The sequence below is a fragment of the Macrobrachium rosenbergii genome, chromosome 6, assembly GCF_040412425.1.
Source record: "Macrobrachium rosenbergii isolate ZJJX-2024 chromosome 6, ASM4041242v1, whole genome shotgun sequence".
Lineage (NCBI taxonomy): Eukaryota > Metazoa > Arthropoda > Malacostraca > Decapoda > Palaemonidae > Macrobrachium > Macrobrachium rosenbergii.
In genome coordinates, this window is record NC_089746.1 from 27612904 (window position 1) to 27632627 (window position 19724).

The window sequence follows — 19724 nt, forward strand, 5'->3', positions numbered from 1 at the left end:
CAAAAATTTGAGATGAGAGTCAGCATCATAAGACCTTAATGGTGAACAGTGCTCCAAACAAGGAAGAAGAAAAAAGTTAAAACACTTAGATGTAATAACATCACGAAATATTAAAATACATTTCCACTGGATACCAACGTTTTGAGAAACAGAGGAGCAATATTATCTGTGTTTAAGGTATATTTTGTGTTTGAACTATTAAAATAGGCAATTATAAGTGTTTTTAGAGGGAGTCTCAAGTATTCGCGAATTTTAGCTATTCGCATGCAGTTGTGGTCCCTAACCCCCGCGAATACCAAGGTGTTTACTGTATATCATAAAGCTATTTTTTTTTTTAAGTAACTGTCATTTTATAAGGCTTTTGGACCCAGGCACAGGGTCCTCACGCCTCATGTGTTACCTTGCTCCCTGAATAGAATCCAATTTCTGGTGGCAGTAAGACCCAGAAAGAATTCCAGATCAGGTGTAAATGATTTGGGTTTCATGCAAGAAACCTTTAGCTCAATTGGCTGACCAGATTTTGTCAAGCTGCACTACCCACCATCCTTTTCTCAATGTGAGAATCCTCTATCTTTAAGGAGAGTGTTTGAAAAAATAATTTTTATTAATAACTCTGGTTTTTTTGCGTGAATCAGTTTGAAATTTTGGGCATTGGTTAGTTTATGTATAGTGAAAAGGTCAGTATTCATATCCATTCGCTGGTACCCCCACCCCCTCAAAATTCTTTAAAAAAAAACTCAGCCATAACTATTGCAACCTAAGAGCTGAAATTTACGTGGTAGACAGGTATTATAGATTAGAATAAAGTAATAGAGCGTTTTTTTTTTTTTTTTTTTTTTTTTGTTACAAATATTTTTCGATTTTTGAAAAATCTTGGATCGATTTCGTGGAAAAATAAATCCCAAAAATATTTTTGGGACAAAATAAAAAAAAAAGTCTCTAGTTTTGTAGACAATTTATTTAGCTTTCATTTGCTTTTGTTTCGTTGAGATAGGTGAATTCGTTACGTCTGAGTTTCCATTTGAAGGTCGATAACTTTAATTTTGAGATATCGGCCTCCAAAGTTTTATGATGACATTTTTTGCTTGTGTGTCCATTTATTTGCTTGTTGTCTCACACTTTGAGGTTTTTATGACAAATTTGATATGTTATATCATATTGGTCTTATCTGTGATTATTATATTATGTATATTGAATTATATTTTATATATTTAGGCTCCTGGTCCCCCTCTTTCCTCTCCCTTAGAAAGAGTATTATCCCACATTGTGGGGGTGTCAGAGTTGCCCACACTTCTCTCTGTGGCCAGGTTAAATTTTCTTGGTCTCGGCATGGTTTTTTCTGAACAAAGAAGTATTGCAAAGCCAAGAGAAATACAAAAAATTGACATGCAAAGTAATATAAGTGCGCTGAATGAAAAGTGTGTCAAAACACGGGCGAGGTTGGGCAGCGTGACATCTTGCTTCGTTGAGAGCTGAGCTGCCACTGATCACCCAAGTGGGTACACTCCTTCACCCAACAGAGCCTCTATGCACTTGCATAGGATATAGTTGCCATATAACACATTTAGATACAGTATTCTTCTTTGATAGCTAAATTAAAATTACTACCGATATACTGAAGTTATCATTACATTATACGAAAAATGTAATTTTCTCAGTGATAGTAGGGTTACGGTTTTGGCTTATAACTCCTAAACTATTGCGAATTTTTTCATAAAATTTTCTGAGAATATAGTCAAGAGGTGTAAGAGTCTGTATGTGAAATATCAGGAAAAATTTGGATTCTTCGATTTTTTCGTCAAACACTCCCCTTAATAGTAGGTAAGATTCATCCCAAATAATAGCAGTTTTCGTAATATTTATTATTTGGATACTGTTAAAGAAGACCCCACCCAGCCTCCCCACAACTTGTGGGCTGTCAAGGAGAATTCTGACAAGAGCTAAAACATTCGAAACACAACACACCTGGTGGAGAACGGGTGTAGAGTACTAGACAGTCATCTGGGCAGCGATTTGATCTTTTGTTTGAATGCCAACTTGCCTATCAGCACGGATATACAGTAAAAGCTATCTTTAACAGTAGGTAAATATTCAAATAATAAATTTTACTGTGAAAATTTATATTTTCTTTCTAAAACTATGCAATAGTAGTTTTTATTGTCATGGTGATTTAAATTTTTTTCAGCACGAAATGATTCATGCTTATCTTCATGTAACTCAGGGGCTGAATTACCGTGATAGCCATGGCCCAGAATTTAGGACACTTATGAAACAAATCAATGAGCAAGAAGGTTCAAAGATAACAGTAAGTACTATAATTGTATAATTTTTGATAAGGTCAACAGCAAGTTGAGATCAGTATATTGAACTGCACGTATTGAGGAGTATTCATTGTGCATAATTCTGTGACCTTTATTTTTTCATATATACTTTTTATTCCTTTTTTGTTTATGTCCATCTGTATTAGATCTTTTTGTTTTGTTTTGATGTGGATCAGTATGAGTGTGTTATTTATGGCAGTCATGGTAGAAAGTCATTGTAGATTAAGCTTATTAGACGTAGTTGTTCCTACACGTATACAAACCTTCGGTCTTTACATATGAGATTTACTTTCAGTGCAAACTGGAACCAGCCATTTAACTAAAAACAAGGTGGATATTGGTGTGTGTGTGTGTATATATATAATATGTATATATACAGTATATATATATATGTAGTATACTGTATATATATATAAATATATATATATATATGGATTTTGACAGAGGAAAAATCTATTTCTGGGAGAGACCTGTGTCACCGATGAAATATCCATTCAGCACATATTTCTAGGTAAATTCATTGCTAAATATACCAGAGAAAAGCTAAATGCAAAGCTGGGGTTACTACCCCCAGTGCGAGCTCCATAAAATGGAGTGGGTATATGAAAGGTGAGTTTGTCACTATCACAGGCCTCCGCCCTGTAGACATTCCCAATATCAAAGTCCCCCAGAGCGAGGTGCCGTTACAACGCCGCTTTGCTCTCGGACTATCAACAGTATATATGTGTATGTGTGTGTGTATATGTATATGTATATATATATATATATATATATATATATATATATATATATATATATATATATATATATATATATATATATATACAGTGAACTCCTAAACTACTTCAGCGGTTCGACTATCATGATTCACGACTTAGTGGGATTTTTTCCATTATTTATGTATATTATAAGAGAAAATATATAGCGGATTTTCTGAAATTTCAAAAATAGTCAGCGATATATGAAGACCCAAATATTTAATTAATTCCATTAATAATTATTAATATCTGCTAGTACTGTTGGTTCATTGCATTATGACATATAATTCAGTACAAAATGAAATTAAACAAAAAAGAGAATGTGATCATATGATAATTCATTATAGTACTAGTAAAATTAAACTGAACATGAAACGCTAATCAGATGCAGTCTGACATTGTCATATTTGAATGGTGTAAGGCTGCTGATGGCTACATATATACTAATTATAAAATACAAATGTAATGAATGTGCATCTTTTCCATGAATCTTTTTGTACTGCATCCAATTATATTGTTTGTTGCAAAAATCACATCTCGAATAAACCTATATTACTACAACAAAAAGCATAAAATAGCGAAAGTATATTTGAATTTGAAACTAGCATGTAAGATGGGCTGTGATTGGTTCCATTGGTGATAGATGACGAATCAGCTCCCAAGTTTTGTAATCTCGCCTGTGATTGGTGTTTGACTGTTTTCTCCGACCGCAGCAGCTTCCCTTGTCTCTGACCCACAGCATCTTCTCGCGGCCACTTCGTTTCCGCTCTCTCGGTAGATAGATGCTGTTTACATTACCAGTGCTGTGCGTGACAGTTTGTGTTTGAAGTTGAACTTTTTTTAACTTTGTTTAACCCTACAATGGCTCCCAAGCGTTCTGCTTCTGCTAAGGCTGGTACTGAGCCTAAAACGCCAACGGAAAATGATGACGATTGCTGAGAAGGTGACACTTCTCGATATGTTGAAGGAAGGAGAAGTTACTGGCGGCCGTGGCCGCCATTTTGGAGTGAACGAATCCACCGTTCGCTACATTAAGAAGGATGAGGCCAAGATTAGGAAGACGGCTGCCATCACCTTTAGCAAGTCAGCAAAGCGAGTTGTTACGGCTCGTAATAAAACGATCGTCCGTATGGAAGGTGCTTTTGTCAATCTGGATTGCCGACTGCCGAAGAAGAAAATAGCCTTGGATACGAACACCATCCGAACCAAGGCTTTGAGGTTGTATGAGAATTTCGCGCAAAGGAACCTCAAGATGATGGCGACCACGCTGAAGAAGAAGAGGAAGACGACGAAGATGATGTAGATGAACCTCAAGCAGGGACATCCACTGATTCCCAGCCTCAGACACGACGTTTACCGCCAGCAAAGGATGGTTTGCTGTTTTCAGAAACGCTCGCCTGAAAAGCGTTTCCCTGCATGGCGAGGCTGCTTCGCTGACACGGTCGCAAGCTGAAAACTTACGCGCTAATGAGACGTTCAAGAATATCGCTGAAGGTGGATACAAGCCCTAACAAGTCTTTAATATGGACGACGGGTTTGTTTTGGAAGAGAATGCCATGAACTTTCCTGTTCAAAGAAGAAGCCAAAGCCTCTGGCTTTAAAGAGTATTCAAAAGATCGTGTTACCCTCGTGATGTGTGGCAATGCTGTGGGATTTTTGCTAAAGCCAGGGCTTATTTATAAGTCGAAAAACCCTCGTGCTTTGAAAAATAAAAATAAGAATCTCCTTCCCGTGTATTGATGCATAATCCAAAAGCATGGATTACTAAGATGTTGACTCCAACTGGTTCCACAGTGTTTTATCCCACAAGTCAGTAAATATCTCTTAGAGAAGGGCTTGCCATTTAAGATCCTTCTCCTGTTGGATAACGCTGGTGGACACGCGACTGATCTTTCGCATGAGGGCATTCAGGTTGAGTTCCTGCCACCCAACACAACGTCCTTAATTCAACCGATGGACCAGGGGGTTATCAGGGCGTTCAAGGCCCTCTACACTGAAGAATACCTTGGCGGACCTCGTTGCGTGTGTGGATGCCGCCAAGAAGATGAGGATGAAACATTCAATTTGAAGGCGACTGGCGGCAGTACACACTGCCACGTGCCTTCAGAACATCCAGAAGGCACTGCCAGAAATGAAACCTGCACAGTTAACGCGAGCTGGAGGAAGTTGTGGTCCGAGATTGTTTACGACGACGAGGGATTTACGCCTGCCGAGATTCAACACTCTGCACGGAAATCTGTGCAGTTGGTGCGATAATTGGAGGTGACGGGTTTGGTGACATGACGACGGAAGACGTTGACGAGTTGTTGACTGCCATTCCCAGCCGCTAACTGGACGAGAGATCAAGACCTGACAAAATCAGGCAGTGAGGAAGAAAATGAACCACAGGAAGAGACCCAAGAAGTTTGTCGAAGAAACAGGCTTAACATTAGAACGGGCTTGCCAAGCTCTGCAACCCAGCGAAGGAGCTGGAAAGAATTGTCACAAGAATGGGACGAGGATATGGTTCGTTCTCTGCAGTTCTGCAACAAAATCGATGAAGACATGACTCCCTACAGGATGCTCTTCGATCGTAAAAGAAGCAGCGGCAGCAACTTCCGATCACAATGTTCTTCCAGCCGCATAAAAGAGCCAGTTCCTCCTGCTACTATGCCTTCGGAAGAAATTGAAGAAGTGTCCCAGGAAGAAGTTGAAGAGGTGTCCCAGGAAAAAGACACCTCAGTCTGAAGAGACGTAAAATACAATCATTGGCTGCACAGTAGAAGACATCATCAGCTTCATCATCATCATTTCTACTGTGCAGCAAATTCATTGCCATCATCATTCAAGTTTTCTTCAACTTCTTTCATGGTGGGTACAGTAACAAGCTTTATTTCTTTATATACTTTAATATTCTAACATTTTAATATTAGTGCCTGTTTTAGATTAGGGTACTGTACATGCATTAAGTGTTCTGTACATTAAAGGGTGGTTTGTTAACAGTACATACTGAGGAGGGCTTTATTGTAACTTCCAACTCTATCGTGGTGAGTAAAATACTGTACAATTGTACAGTACACACCATAACAATCTTTCTATTTTTTATGTTCACTTACTGTTTTATTGCTTATCATTTGTGCCTGTGTACTGTATGTACGTATTGTAGATATCTGTACATTACTGTAAGGGTGGTTTTGTTAACAGTACTATGTAAAGGGAGGGTTTTAAAAGTCTGAATACATGTTAAATAAATACTGTAAATATGGTGTCCCTACTGCTGGATTTTCAGCTATCGTGCCAGTTCTGGAACCTATCTACCGCGATAAACGAGGGTTCACTGTATATATATATATATATATATATACATACACACACACACACACAGTAAACCCCGTATTAGGGGGGATGGGTTCCAGGCCCTGTGAATAGCTAAAATCTGCTAATGCTTAGAACCCCCCCTCTAAAAATGCTTATAACTGTCTACCATGAAAGGTCAAACACCAGATTACAGGCAGTCCCCGGTTAATGGCGATCCGGTTTTACGGGGCTTGTCTAGCGACGAAAATCAGCAGTTTTCGGCGCCGAAAATCGCCGATTTCCACTTATTGGCACCGATAATTGGTCATTGGCGGTAACCGAAAATCAGTGCTTTTTGGCGCCGATAAGACCCAAAATTCACTGAAAAGGCACGAAAATCAACGATTTCCGGTTAGTGGCGATTTTCAGTTATCATCACACTCTCAGAATAGAACCCTGCCGATAACCAAGGACTGCCTATATGCCTAAAAATACCAGCCTACATCAAATATTCATTAAACTATTACCTTATTACTGTTATTAATCTTTGAAATTATATTAATACCTGTATAATGTCCAAGCCATCTTAAACATTTTATCTTTACAAATATACATACGTATTTTAGGGCTTACAGCTGTAGGTGAAAATAATCCAGTCCCCCCTACGTATTCAACCACGCACATTTTCTTTCATACAGTTGCAAGCCATCCCATTTTCTTTCAGAGGGGAACCATTGATATTTATACATAATTCACAAGGAGAGAGAAAGAGAGAAAAAAAAAAACATATGCACATTTAAAAAAGTTTAATACAGCACTACGTACATATTAAGATTACTACATACGTAAATCATACGAGTACTCACCAGTGATGAATGTTGATTAAAGATGATGATGAATTAGCTGTGCAGTCCAATGAATGACAATAAAGATATAACTGCACAGCAAAGCAGAGGAGTTACAACTCATCTGAGGGCGCCTCTTCACCTTCAGGAGGCGCTTCGGGAGGCACTTCTTTAGTTGATTTGGGAGGCACTGCTTCAGGCGATTGGGGAGGCACTACTTCAGGCAATTGGGGAGGCATTTCTTCAGGCGATTTGAGAGGCAGTACTTCGGGTGATTTGGGGGGCTTTGGAGGGGCCTTCTTCGTCTGTTTGATGAACATAGTGATAGGCAGTTGCTGTCGCTGCTTTTTCATGGTGGTGAGGGCTTGATTATAGGACTTCAGTGCTAAATCAAGGATGTTTGAAAACTTTAAGGAGCATTCCATATAAGGATCCCATGTTGAAACATACTCCTGCGTATCCTTGATCATTCTCTTAACGTGGGACAGATGTTCCAAAGTCAGGCCGCCCTCCCCTCTTCCTCCTGCTCCTCCCTGAACCTGGCGATCTTCTTCTTCCTCATTGGCAGACTTTGTCAGGTCTTCCAAATCCTGGTCCGTCAGGGGTCAGAGTGGGCATCAGTGAGGATGCCGATTTTATCTTCGGTGATGTCCTCAAGCCTTCTCCACCTAGAATCCTCGCCAACTGGACAACCTTATTAATGGCCGAATGTTGAATTTCCTCAGGAGAGAAGCCCCTGTAATCATGAACACATTCAGGCCTCAACTTGTTCCAGCACGCATTCAGGGTCTCCTTCTTCATGTCATTCAGTGATCGGTTGATGATGGTCAGACGTGGCAATCGTGAATTTACACCAGTAGTCTTTTAGCATAAATTCACTGTCATTGTCCATTGCATTCACAAGGTGCTGGAGGGAGTTCCCGGTATAGAGTGCCTTGAAGGCACGGATCATGCCCTGGTCCATAGGCTGGAGGAGAGAGTTGGTGTTGGGAGGAGGAATGCAAGCTGGACTCCCTTGTAATAAAGATTGAGAGGGTGGCCACCAGCGTTATCCGTAATCAGCAACATCTTGAACTCCAAGCCCAAGTTGTTCAGGTATTGTCTAACTTGAGGGATGAAGCTCTGATGGAACCAGTACTCTGTAAGGACTTTGGTGATCCAGGCCTTAGGGTTATGCATCCAGAACACACGAAGCAACGCCTTGTTCTTATTCTTGAGGATCCTGGGGTTTGCAGCCTTGTAAATGAGGCCTGGTTTAAGTATGAAACCAGCCGCATTCCTACACATGATGAGGGTAACCCTATCCTTCGGGGCCTTGAATCCTGAGGCTTTAGCTTCGTCCTTCATGGGGTATGTCCAGGAAGGCATCTTCTTCCAGAACAGGCCAGTCTCATCCATACTGAACACCTGTTCTGGATGGTAGCCCTTCTCCTCTATGATTTTCTTGAAGGTCTCCGGATATTTCGCGGCTGCTTCAGTGTCTGCAGAAGCTGATTCCCCATGCAAAGTAACAGACTTTAGGTGGAACCGCTTTTGAAATCAGTGGAACCACCCCTTGCTGGCCTGGAAACCTTGAGGCACTGATGATTCCTGCTTGGGGCTCTTCCCCCTCTTCTTCTTCTGCTTCTGTAGGCACTGGTTCATCGAAGCCTAAAAAGTTTAATTCCCTTTCTTCAACGCCTTCTCTGCCTGTACTACGTCACGCTCCGTAGCAGTTGATAACTGCTGGTAGAGTTGTCGCGCTTTCTCACGCAATGATGTTGAGCAAGGGCACATTCTTCTTCCGCAGTCCTTTATCCAGAATGCCAGAGCAGATTCCATCTTCACGATTGTTTTATCCCCCCCCGCACTGTCACAACTGTCTTTGCACTACCGAAGTAGCTCATATTGGCAGACTTTCGTATCTCTCCCTCTTTCTTCTTTATATATCTCACTGTGCCCTCATTAACATTAAAATGGCGACCAACCGCGGCAAAACTTTTGCCCTCCTTTAACATGTCAAGAACTTTTACATTCTCCTTGAGTTTCTTAACAGTCTTCTTTCTTTTAGACTCTTTGCCAGAAGTTTTAGAAGGAGCAGGGCATTTTTTTAGGAGGCATTTTAGGGCCGAATACCGCTGATGCACAAAGATTAAGAAATCAAACACAAAAATGCTCGATTTCACTCGGTAAGAAGGACCTGCGAACTACGCATGAACTGAGAAGGATGTGGATGCGGTCTCCCAGAATTCCATGTTTGCGAGTTGGTCGTGAATGTTCAGCCAATCAGCGCCAAGTGAACAGCCAATGAGTGCCAAGGAAAATGAATGGCACTTCTGGATTGGCTGCTTTGCAGATAACAGCCAATAGTGTGTTGAGTATCATTGGTCCTGGGTACACAGCGTCCAGCATCTCGAGTTCTTTATATATTTGCAGAGAGGTGGCGTGGGTGAAGCACTTATAAGAAAAACAGATATATGTTATTGAAATTTTGCTGTGTTTACATTAATATATTACAGGTAATATTTGAAAATTAGTAAATCTTTTTTAATCACATACAAAATGTACTTACAGTAGTCATGAATATATACTTAGTATAGTACGTACATGAAAATGCTACGTACCCCAGACGTAAACATACATACCCTGCTATTCCTCTTGTCTTACATATTTTAGATATGCTCTATGTACTACCTGTAGTACTACGTATCATCCTAAAACACTTTTTGTAGGCAATATTTAAAAATCATCCTACAACAAAACATTTAATAAAATGTACAGTACTGTGTGCGCAGAATATCAGTGTTAGTATATGTACGCGCAGTACAGTAGTACCATGCATATACAGTAGCGGCAGATTATCAGCAAATGACCCAGTATAACCCATTTCATTGCTATCTCTCGTTTGTGTGTTTTGTGTGTACAGTACTATGGACTAAGAATATTTTTTTAAATCGTGCATTAAGATGTCCTCTAAATGCTCTGCTTCTTCTAAGACCTCTGGCAAATAGCCTACAATTAATGACTGATGAGAAGAAAGTAGACATGATTATTATGTTAAGAGAGGGCAAACGTCACGGAGAAGTAGCAGCCCATTACAGCATGACATTAATTGCTGTCGCCTGCATTGAGCATGAACAAGGTAAAATACTCATGCAGCCCTACCGTACCACCTTCGTTGCCATGTTCAAATACCTTAACGTGACAGTGCCTCCCGTCATTCATCGTATTGCTCAGCTAATTGATCATCATCATCATCTACAGTTCTGTATATGTAATCAACATTCATCACCAGTTACTACCCATATAATTTAACTTTATTATTTATTATTATTACAGGTACCCATTGTAGTATTACATAATATTATTATTTAATTTCTATTACTATTATATGTATTTTAGTATTATTATTAATTTACATTATTATTTAATGTTATTATGCAATAAATAATATGGAAATACAGATTATTGTTATACGAAAAAGACAAAAAATCTTTATCCGTGAATAGGCAGTTTCCTCGCAAATATTTTTATAGATATGATCCACAGAAAACCCTGCGAATACGTGAGTTTTCCCACGAATAAATTTTAGATAGGTTCCACAGAAAAACCTGTGAGTGGGTGAGCCCATGAATCGTGAGAACGCGAATACAAGGGGGTTTACTGTGTATATATATATATATATATATATATATATATATATATATATATATATATATATATATATATATATATATATATATATATATATATATATATATATATATATATATATATATATATATATATATATATATATATATATATATATATGTATATATATATATATATATATATATATATATATAATATATATATATATATATATATATATATATATATATATATATATATATATATATATATATATATATATATATATATATATATATAATATATATATATATATATATATATATATATATATATATATATATATATATATATATATATATATATATATATATATATATATATATATATATATATATATACTGTAATATTATGCCTTGTGCTTTCTTCTTTGGAATTAATGTATTAATTTTACTCCAGATTCTTTTTCTAAATTAATTAGATCCTAGGGTAGATCACCACTGTTACGTGTGGGTCTTGGTCAATTAACGTAATCTATGAGGCCTTGAGTTGCCAATGACACACGTAACCTGTCAATTAAAGTTAAAGTAACCTCAAAGACAGACAATTATTTAATTGAATAAGGTCGCCAGTCAAGGAAAACCCGACAAAGAAAGAATGTGTAATTAGCAAGGAAATTGCATGAACTATCGCCCACATCGGACACAGTCAATTTTCGCTTTGCTTCACGTAAAGTTATACACAACGGAGGTGTCTGCTGATATATATATCACGCAGTTTGGTACTAGGATTGCTATTTCTCTTCCAGACAATGGGGTCGAGACACAAGGCTGCCTGAATGCTGAAAGTTACTTACTTAACCTTCCCTAATTCCTATTCACTGCTTGGGAATAGTTGTGTGTCGCTAAGCAGTATTAATTATTCTTACACTTGACTTCGTAAAAGTAAATTGGTTACACTGGGTTATCTTAGATGGTGGCGAAGTGGGAAAAAACAAAGAAATGGAAATACAGACAGAGATACTAGCGAATCGACAAAAATTTGCAAAAATTTCCAGACTTACCTTCACGTAGGCTGCTTGCGCACTGCAACGGACGCCTGGAAGTTCTGGGATTTTATTTCATCACTTGACTTAGTAAATAAAAGATGGAAAAGGGACAAAGGGACAGAATTATCAGGAGCACTGACGCGCATGTGTCCCCTAAGACAGTTGGTTCCTCTCTCTGACCTCTTTCAGTCAAAATAGGGCGGCGTTGGGCTGTTTTCGCACCAGGATGACTATATGCCTCCGGCAGTCTGGAATCTACAAACATCGCCGATACATAGAATAGGGGAAAAAGAAGCTTAAGGCCACCTTTACTAGAGGTTACTTGGTGAACTCTCCCTATGGTGTTATGCCCCTAATACTAATTAAAGACGATACTTTTTTTGAAATACCCAGCCTATCCCTGCATACACGAAGACGCCTTCTTGTCTTTCTTCGCGTTATTTTTCCTACAATAAAATGCATAGAGGGTGAACAGCAGAATATTTATAAAAATATATATATATATATATATATATATATATATATATATATATATATATATATATATATATATATATATATATATACATATGTATATATACATTTATTTATTTATTGCTTAAGTTGAATGCAAACAAAAATACAAACTGAAATTTAAGTGAAATGCAAAGATTATTATCAGAATATGAACTCATGTGTCTGTGTCTCCAACACAATAGACAGTATAACAATAAATTAAAAGCTGCCAAGTAGCCAGTCAGTCTGTGAAAATGGATAATGAATTTGAAACTGCAATGCATCAGTCTTCATAGCAGAATTATCTTCATTAGTGTCAGCAGTTATTGTTATTAAAAACATGTCACCAAAGAAATGTGTACTGTAATTTTTGGGAACTCTTGAAGTGCCTTAGAGGCCTTTCAGAATGGTCCTGAAAGCCTTTATGTTCAACAAATTTAAGTTATCATTCTGGAGAGTATGTGAAGCAGATATATTTCAGGTCACCACATTAAAGGAAATTAGGGTGTTGATTGATAAAGCACCCAGTAATGCAATTACCATGACTAGATCAAATATATATATTTCTTCCAGAGGTTTGTTAATATCTCAAAAGCCCATCATCTTTGATAAGTGGCAGGCATTGTGGAATAATGAATCTGACAATAATAAATTAAACCAGATTAAACCAGCTGATGGGTTGTGGGGTGGTTCTTAACAAAAAAAGATTGCCACAGTGAAGTAATGTTATCATATCTTCAAACTGGTTGCACTCATCTGACTCATGAGTATTTAATAGGCAACCCATAAGATTTAATCCTTTGATGCAGCGATTGCAGAACAACACCTACAGTGAAACTTATCTTTAGTGATTGTCCAGTTTTCAACCAACAGTATATAATATCAATTCCAGGAAACAAATCCTTGAAAGTTTTTAAAATCTTCAACATTTTCAGTTTTTTCTCATACAGCAATAAATTTCTAAGGGATTGCAGTATATTAAATAAGATCTAATACATTCATTAAGAACAAACCCTTTGTGTCAGCATTATGAGAGCAGGTTGTTTTGTCAATGCACTTTACATGGTGAACTGTAGGCATCTGCAACTTCTCTTTTGCCCTTGGCAGCGCCCACTTCTCAGTGTTTGTGTTACCTCCATTCCCACTTCCTTTCTTCCATCTTGCTGTTCAACCTCTTGGCCTAAATTTAACTCATTAATTACTGATGATTCCAAATCTCTAACAAGTATAGGATTTGCTGTCATTTCACCTAATAAAAGATCAGTTCCATTGTTCAAATAATGCCTCTAGTTTCACACCAGAACAGCGTTTAATAAATTAAGCTTTTGAGATTATTAAAAATATGCCACCACAGAAATTTGCAATTTTCAGTGACTCAAGAAGTGCTACTGAAGCCCTTCAGAACTGTTATCCAAATAATTATATGGACCTGGTGAAAAATTTGAAATTTGTTGGATGCATGCTCTTGTGGGCACAGAAGGAAAAAGGATGCTGAAAATACAGCCAAAGCTGCAATTACTGTGACCAGATGAAATGTGACCATACCAGTCAGTGATTAACATCTCTAAAACCCACCAGGTTTAATAAATAGCACAGTTTATGGAATGATGAACCTGATAAGAACCAGTTAAGCAGACCAAACCCATGGCTGACTTGTGGCATTCTTTGAACCAAAAAGAATGTCACGCCAAAGTTATTTTATCTTGCCTTCAAACTGGTCATGTGTTTGACCCATAGTGAATAGCCCACATGACCTAATCCCTGTATGCAGAGAATACAGTCAACACCAACAGCTGTAGTGAATGCCCAAACTTCAGCTGACAACAAATATCAAGTTCTGGAAATAAATCAGATAGGGAAATTTTGTTAGAAATTGCAGTTATCCAGTTTTAAGGAATTGCAAGTTACTGGATAAAATTAAAATTCTAATATTAAAGACAAACCCTTCAGGCCAGCCCTATGAATATTAAGTATTTTGACTTAGTGGTCTGCTTAAACTACTTGATAATATTAACTCCTTTGAGAGTTATGTCATATATGTAGACTCTCATAAAGCTCTCCCAAAAGATTTGTTTTTAAATGAGCATGGAAAATTGGAACCAGTTGAGGTTAAATGAATTAGACAGATACTGTATATGAAAAAAGACCAAAAGGAAAAAATGAAAGTAAGAGGTAGAAAGTAATGCAGCTGGCCAAAGGAATATTACAAACTCTTTAGCACTTGTCTGTGTAATCTTGTAAGAAATATAGTATATTTAAGGAACTGGTTTGCATCTCTATGAAAATATTATATCTTTGATATATGTCAGGTTCTCAGAGTTTTTCTTTATTTGCAGATATATCATAACTTTAAGAAGGAAGTTGACAAGTACCGAATCAATGTGTATAGGTGCGATGGTCCCTGTGTGAAAAAACGTCCTTTTTTTGGAATTTTGCGACGAGCAATAGGGCGTCCTCCTGGTCCTACAGACAGATGGTGGGCACAGCATCAGTTAGAGTGTGGTGGAACCTTCCATAAAGTTGGAGGTCCAGGATCCACATCATGTGAAGATATAATTATTGAAAAGAAAATTGAGAAAAGGCGAATTACCAAAAGCTGTAAGAAGTTTGACAGTTCAGGCCCAAGTTCTTTAAGCTCTGCCATTACTGATACAGTTAGAAGAAAAGAATCAATTTCCCGAAGAACAGCTGGTAATCAAAGAAAAATGATTAGCAAAAAGGCTGCCTGTCAAAAAAAAAGTTTTGATGAAGATGCAGTACTGAAAAGAATTCGTGATAAATATTCAAATGTTAGGCAGACCATAATGTTATCAGGGGAAGCAGCAAGTCAACTGAGGGAGTCTTATCATGAGCGTTCATACAATAGCTATCAAATGAATGATTCTCGTGATCGTTACCGTTACGTTATCCTGCTCCATTTGGTAACTATGTAGAGGGAAAAATTAATTATAATTATCAAAGCTATTCTCCAAAGCAGATTAAGATTAAAAAATATTTGGAGAGATACAGAGAAGCCAGAAAGTCTTTAGAATCACATGTTAGTGAATCACCCTCATCTTCACAACCCTTCCACACTAACAGTAAATCTATGTCATGTGTTCAAACTTCAAACTCCCAGAAAAATTACCAACAACTAGTAAGTGCTAGACATTTCAATTATGATTATAAGTCAAAAACACCAGATAAAATAAGGTTAGCAAAATATATCAGTAAATATCGAATGATGGTGCATTCTAGCTCAAATGATTTGGTGTCATCCACTGGTTCTTGTAAAGAGACTTCAAGATCTGTTGAAAATAATTTGGTAGCTTCAGGAAAATCTTTCACAAAGAATGACCTGTCATCATTTCCTGGTACTTCAAAGACTACCTTATGCCCCATTTGCAGTGTTACAGTATCATTTGAAGATTATGATCAGCATTTGGGAAATTGCTTTGGTGATGATTTTGACTTTGAGGATGCTTTAGATAGTGAAGAAAAAGATCCTAGCAAAGTCTCTATCTCATTGTCTGCTACCAGAACTGATAGAAAGAAAACATGTGCTGACTATTGGGATGATATGTTTGCAGCCACCAATTGTAGGAATTGTGGGTCAAGAGTCTTCTTAGAAGAGATGCAGTTACATCTTCAGTATTGTACAGATTCTGATGAGTCAAGTTCAGAAAATTCACCTGAAAAATTAACTTACCAAAGCTCAAAGGATAAAAAGGAACTCTTCATGAATGATTCGTTAAGTAAAGATTTTGTGTCTTGTCCCTCATGTCTGGAAAGGGTTAAAGAAGAGAAGATCAATGAACATTTAGATGAATGCCTGAGTTTTGTTTGTGAAGAATTTTGAATAGCTGTCATTTACTTTCAAAATGTATGTGTGAATACCACTTAAAGTCAGCTATTGATTGTGAATATAATAGGAGAACATACCAGTCTGATACTCCATTCTGACTATGAAGGGATATTATTATTTACGGTAAGTGCCTTAATTTTGTAATTTATAGTAATTTCTGAGGATGAAAAACAAATGTACTAGTATTTTGTTTTTACAAAACTCATCATCTATAATTACCTCAACCCCATTCCATGTAATTTTAACAGCTTCTAAAGTGACCTGATATGATAACTTTGAGCTTGGTGGTTGATATATTGAATTCATAAACTTTTGCTTGAGATCTTATCAAACATGCCTTAGGTATAATTGTTGAAATTGCCACATTTATTGTATTTATATGTAAATTTTAGGTAATTTGTGTGCTATAAAAGGAATAGCAATTCTGCCTTTAAATAAGATGGCTATTTTTGTTATAGATTTTACAAATGGTGTATATTTATATTGAAGTACTATTCTGAACTTCCCTTTAACTATATTTTAAAGAAATATATGTCTCTATACAGAGTACAAATCTCTTATTGTTCATATTCAGTACTAGTTGCCTGGGGCAGTGTGTTATCAGCCAAAAAACAGTCTTCAGTGCAAGAATGAATTCATGGGTCCCCTTCTGTTTTGAGTGACCCTTGTTGATGTTATAATTTATATTAGCGGCTTTTCTTAAAATGCAGACCTCTAGATATAAACTCTTATGGGAATTGTCTGTTATTACTCTACTTTCTGATTTTTTTTGCCCATTCCCAACAGGATATACAACCCACTGACTTCCCCCTTTTGCTCTGAAGTTTAATTGAGAAAAAGGTAGGCATTTTGTTTACGTAGTCAGCAACTCTGCTCAGCCTTCTTTTAAGTTGGTTTGGCATTCTACTTTTCATTGACAAAATGATTAGTTTGTGTCCATCAGCAGTGTGTGATTAGCTTTGGTGTGCCCAATCTATATCTAAAGCAATATTCAGTGTACTCTATATACTCGCGTATCATGCGACTTTTGAAGACCTAATTTTGAAGCTAATTTTAAGGGGTTGGCATCATACACAAGATATAAAATTAGCGTATGTAAGATGCAGATATTAGTATCGTAATATAAAATACAAACAATGAATATGCATTTTTTCCATGGATCTTTTAAAAAGTCACGCTTTACTTCACTGTGTCCAATAATATTGTACAGTATGTAAAGTATTGTCATATTACTATTGTGTTGTAAAATACAAAAATGGCGATCATGCGCCATTTGCATTGTTTAGATTTTCGTGAACGTGGACAACGATACCATTCGGGAATTTTTGTTTAGGCATCAATTTCTGTTTAAAGATAACCATGGGGGAAAGTTTCGTCCCATTTGTAATACACGTTAAAACAACAGTAAAATGTGTTCTTTCACGTCCAGTAGTTTTGATTAAAATACTTTTCTCCCCAATTTTATTTAGAGTCGACTTTGTTGGCATATCAAAGTTTAGGGGAGTTTCATCCATGTTGCCAATATACAATAATTTATAGTTATTAGTAGCTTGAACATTGTTTTCTCAGATTCGGCTACAACACTTGCAGCTCAAATTTGGCAGTACAGTATATTTCCTTGCCGATCTTTTCTCCATAGCAAATAAGTGTATACTGTACTGTAATGTAAAAACTATATCAGTACTATTCTACTTAACAACATTTGTAACATAACTACGTTAATTATTTACTATTGTACGATGGTTGAAATGCAAGCAAAACAGCTGTTGTTATCCAGTTCAGTTTGATCATAGCAAAATAGCTGTTTCTCAGTTTGGTTGTTTATGGCTATATGCGTTTAAGCAACGAGTATAGCATTACTAACAATACTTTTATCATTCTCTTTTAATTTTTCAACTTAATTTAACCAGAAGATGGGATAAAGAGATGAAGGAAAAGAGGTTAGTCTATTGTAATTTGGTCTCTCAAAAAAGGACCTTGCATGAAAATTTGGGGTCATACGACATGCGAGATATTGCGCTGCACGATTATATATGGTAATTGTACTAATGTTTTTATGCTGTACTGTATTTTTCCTTGCCTACTATGCATAAGCAAAGGAGTCTAAGCCACATAAAACTGAAATTTTTAAAAAAGATTTTTATCCATGTCATAAATGAGTTGTTGGTGTGGCAAATAAATCTCACATTTTCCATATGGAAGTACAACTTGAAGTGTACCTTGCAAAGCACATTTTAGGTGATAACTTTACATCATCACTCAGTCATGACCACCTAGTCAGGAGCCTGTGATAGTAGAGAACCCTGAAATATGAATGCCCAATTTTAGTCTGAAACATGAGTAGTCAGTCAGGATCCTGAGTTAAAAGCATTCATTAAGGATCACCAGTACATGAACAACCTTTATGGCCTGATAAGACCCAAAAATCCTGTATGTAAGTATTACTGAGACTCAGATGTCATATATGAGAGCTAGAAACAGGTGCCTAATGTCCATTTCAGGGACCGTGAGCCATCGTTTTTCTCAAATATCTTTCAAACTAATTATTTGATCGAAATGGCACTTTGACACAGTGTACAAGACACCTCCCGCTAATTTTTGGTAATACTGTATAGTAGTGCATTGTTTAATGGTGTTAGTTAAGGCATTTACTTTTGACTTTTAAAGGCAAAGCCGCATGAGTCAGCAGGCCTAAATTATGCGATCGAACGCCCGCTATCCCATATAGAGAGGAAAGAGGCGGCGGAGGTGGGGAGGCGAGGAAAATGGGTTGAGGTAGGGATGAGGAGGGAAAGGGAGAGGGAGGGACGGGGTGACTGCGAGTTATCATTTTTCTCAAATATCTTTCAAACTAATTATTTGATCGAAATGGTACTTTGACACAGTGTACGAGACACCTCCCACTAATTTTTGGTAATATAGTGCATTGTCAAATTGTTTTAGTTGAGGTGTTTACTCTTGACTTACATGGTGTTGCCAAGCATCGCCAAACTATGCATTCGAACGTCCTTTATCCCCATCCCGTCCCTCCCTCTCCCTTTCCCTCCTCATCCCTACCTTAACCCATTTTCCTCGCCTCCCCACCTCCGCCCCCTCTTTCCTCTCTATACGGGATAGCGGGCGTTCGATTGCATAGTTTAGGCCTGCTGACTCGTGCAGCTTTGCCTTTAAAAGTCAAACGTAAATGCCTTAACTAACACCATTTAACAATGCACTACTATATTACCAAAAATTAGCAGGAGGTGTCTTGTACACTGTGTCAAAGTGCCATTTCGATCAAATAATTAGTTTGAAAGATATTTGAGAAAAATGATGACTTGCAGTCCTTGAAATGGATAGTAGTGCAATAGGCACCTTATATAACAACCAGAGACAAGAACACCTGTTATGGACCATCAATACACAGCTCACTGAAACACACACTACATTGCTCCATAACACTATGGAATGTCAAAGCTTGAGACACTGAAAGTTTGTTGATAGCACATTTGAAACCCTGATACGGGGAGGTAGAATCTGAACATA

General features: G+C 37.2%; 1 protein-coding gene across 1 annotated transcript in view; it reads left to right on the plus strand.

The window, feature by feature from the left end:
- The window catches only part of LOC136839380 (DNA-dependent metalloprotease SPRTN-like), a 93889-nt gene extending 77638 nt beyond the window's left edge, over positions 1 to 16251 (plus strand). Inside the window, exons 4-6 of the mRNA XM_067105299.1 lie at positions 2186 to 2305; positions 14692 to 15223; positions 15259 to 16251. Coding sequence (XP_066961400.1) covers positions 2186 to 2305; positions 14692 to 15223; positions 15259 to 16193 — 1587 coding nt within the window. The 3' untranslated portion in view covers positions 16194 to 16251. The remainder of the gene's footprint in view (positions 1 to 2185; positions 2306 to 14691; positions 15224 to 15258) is intronic.
- The last annotated feature ends 3473 nt before the right edge of the window (positions 16252 to 19724 follow it).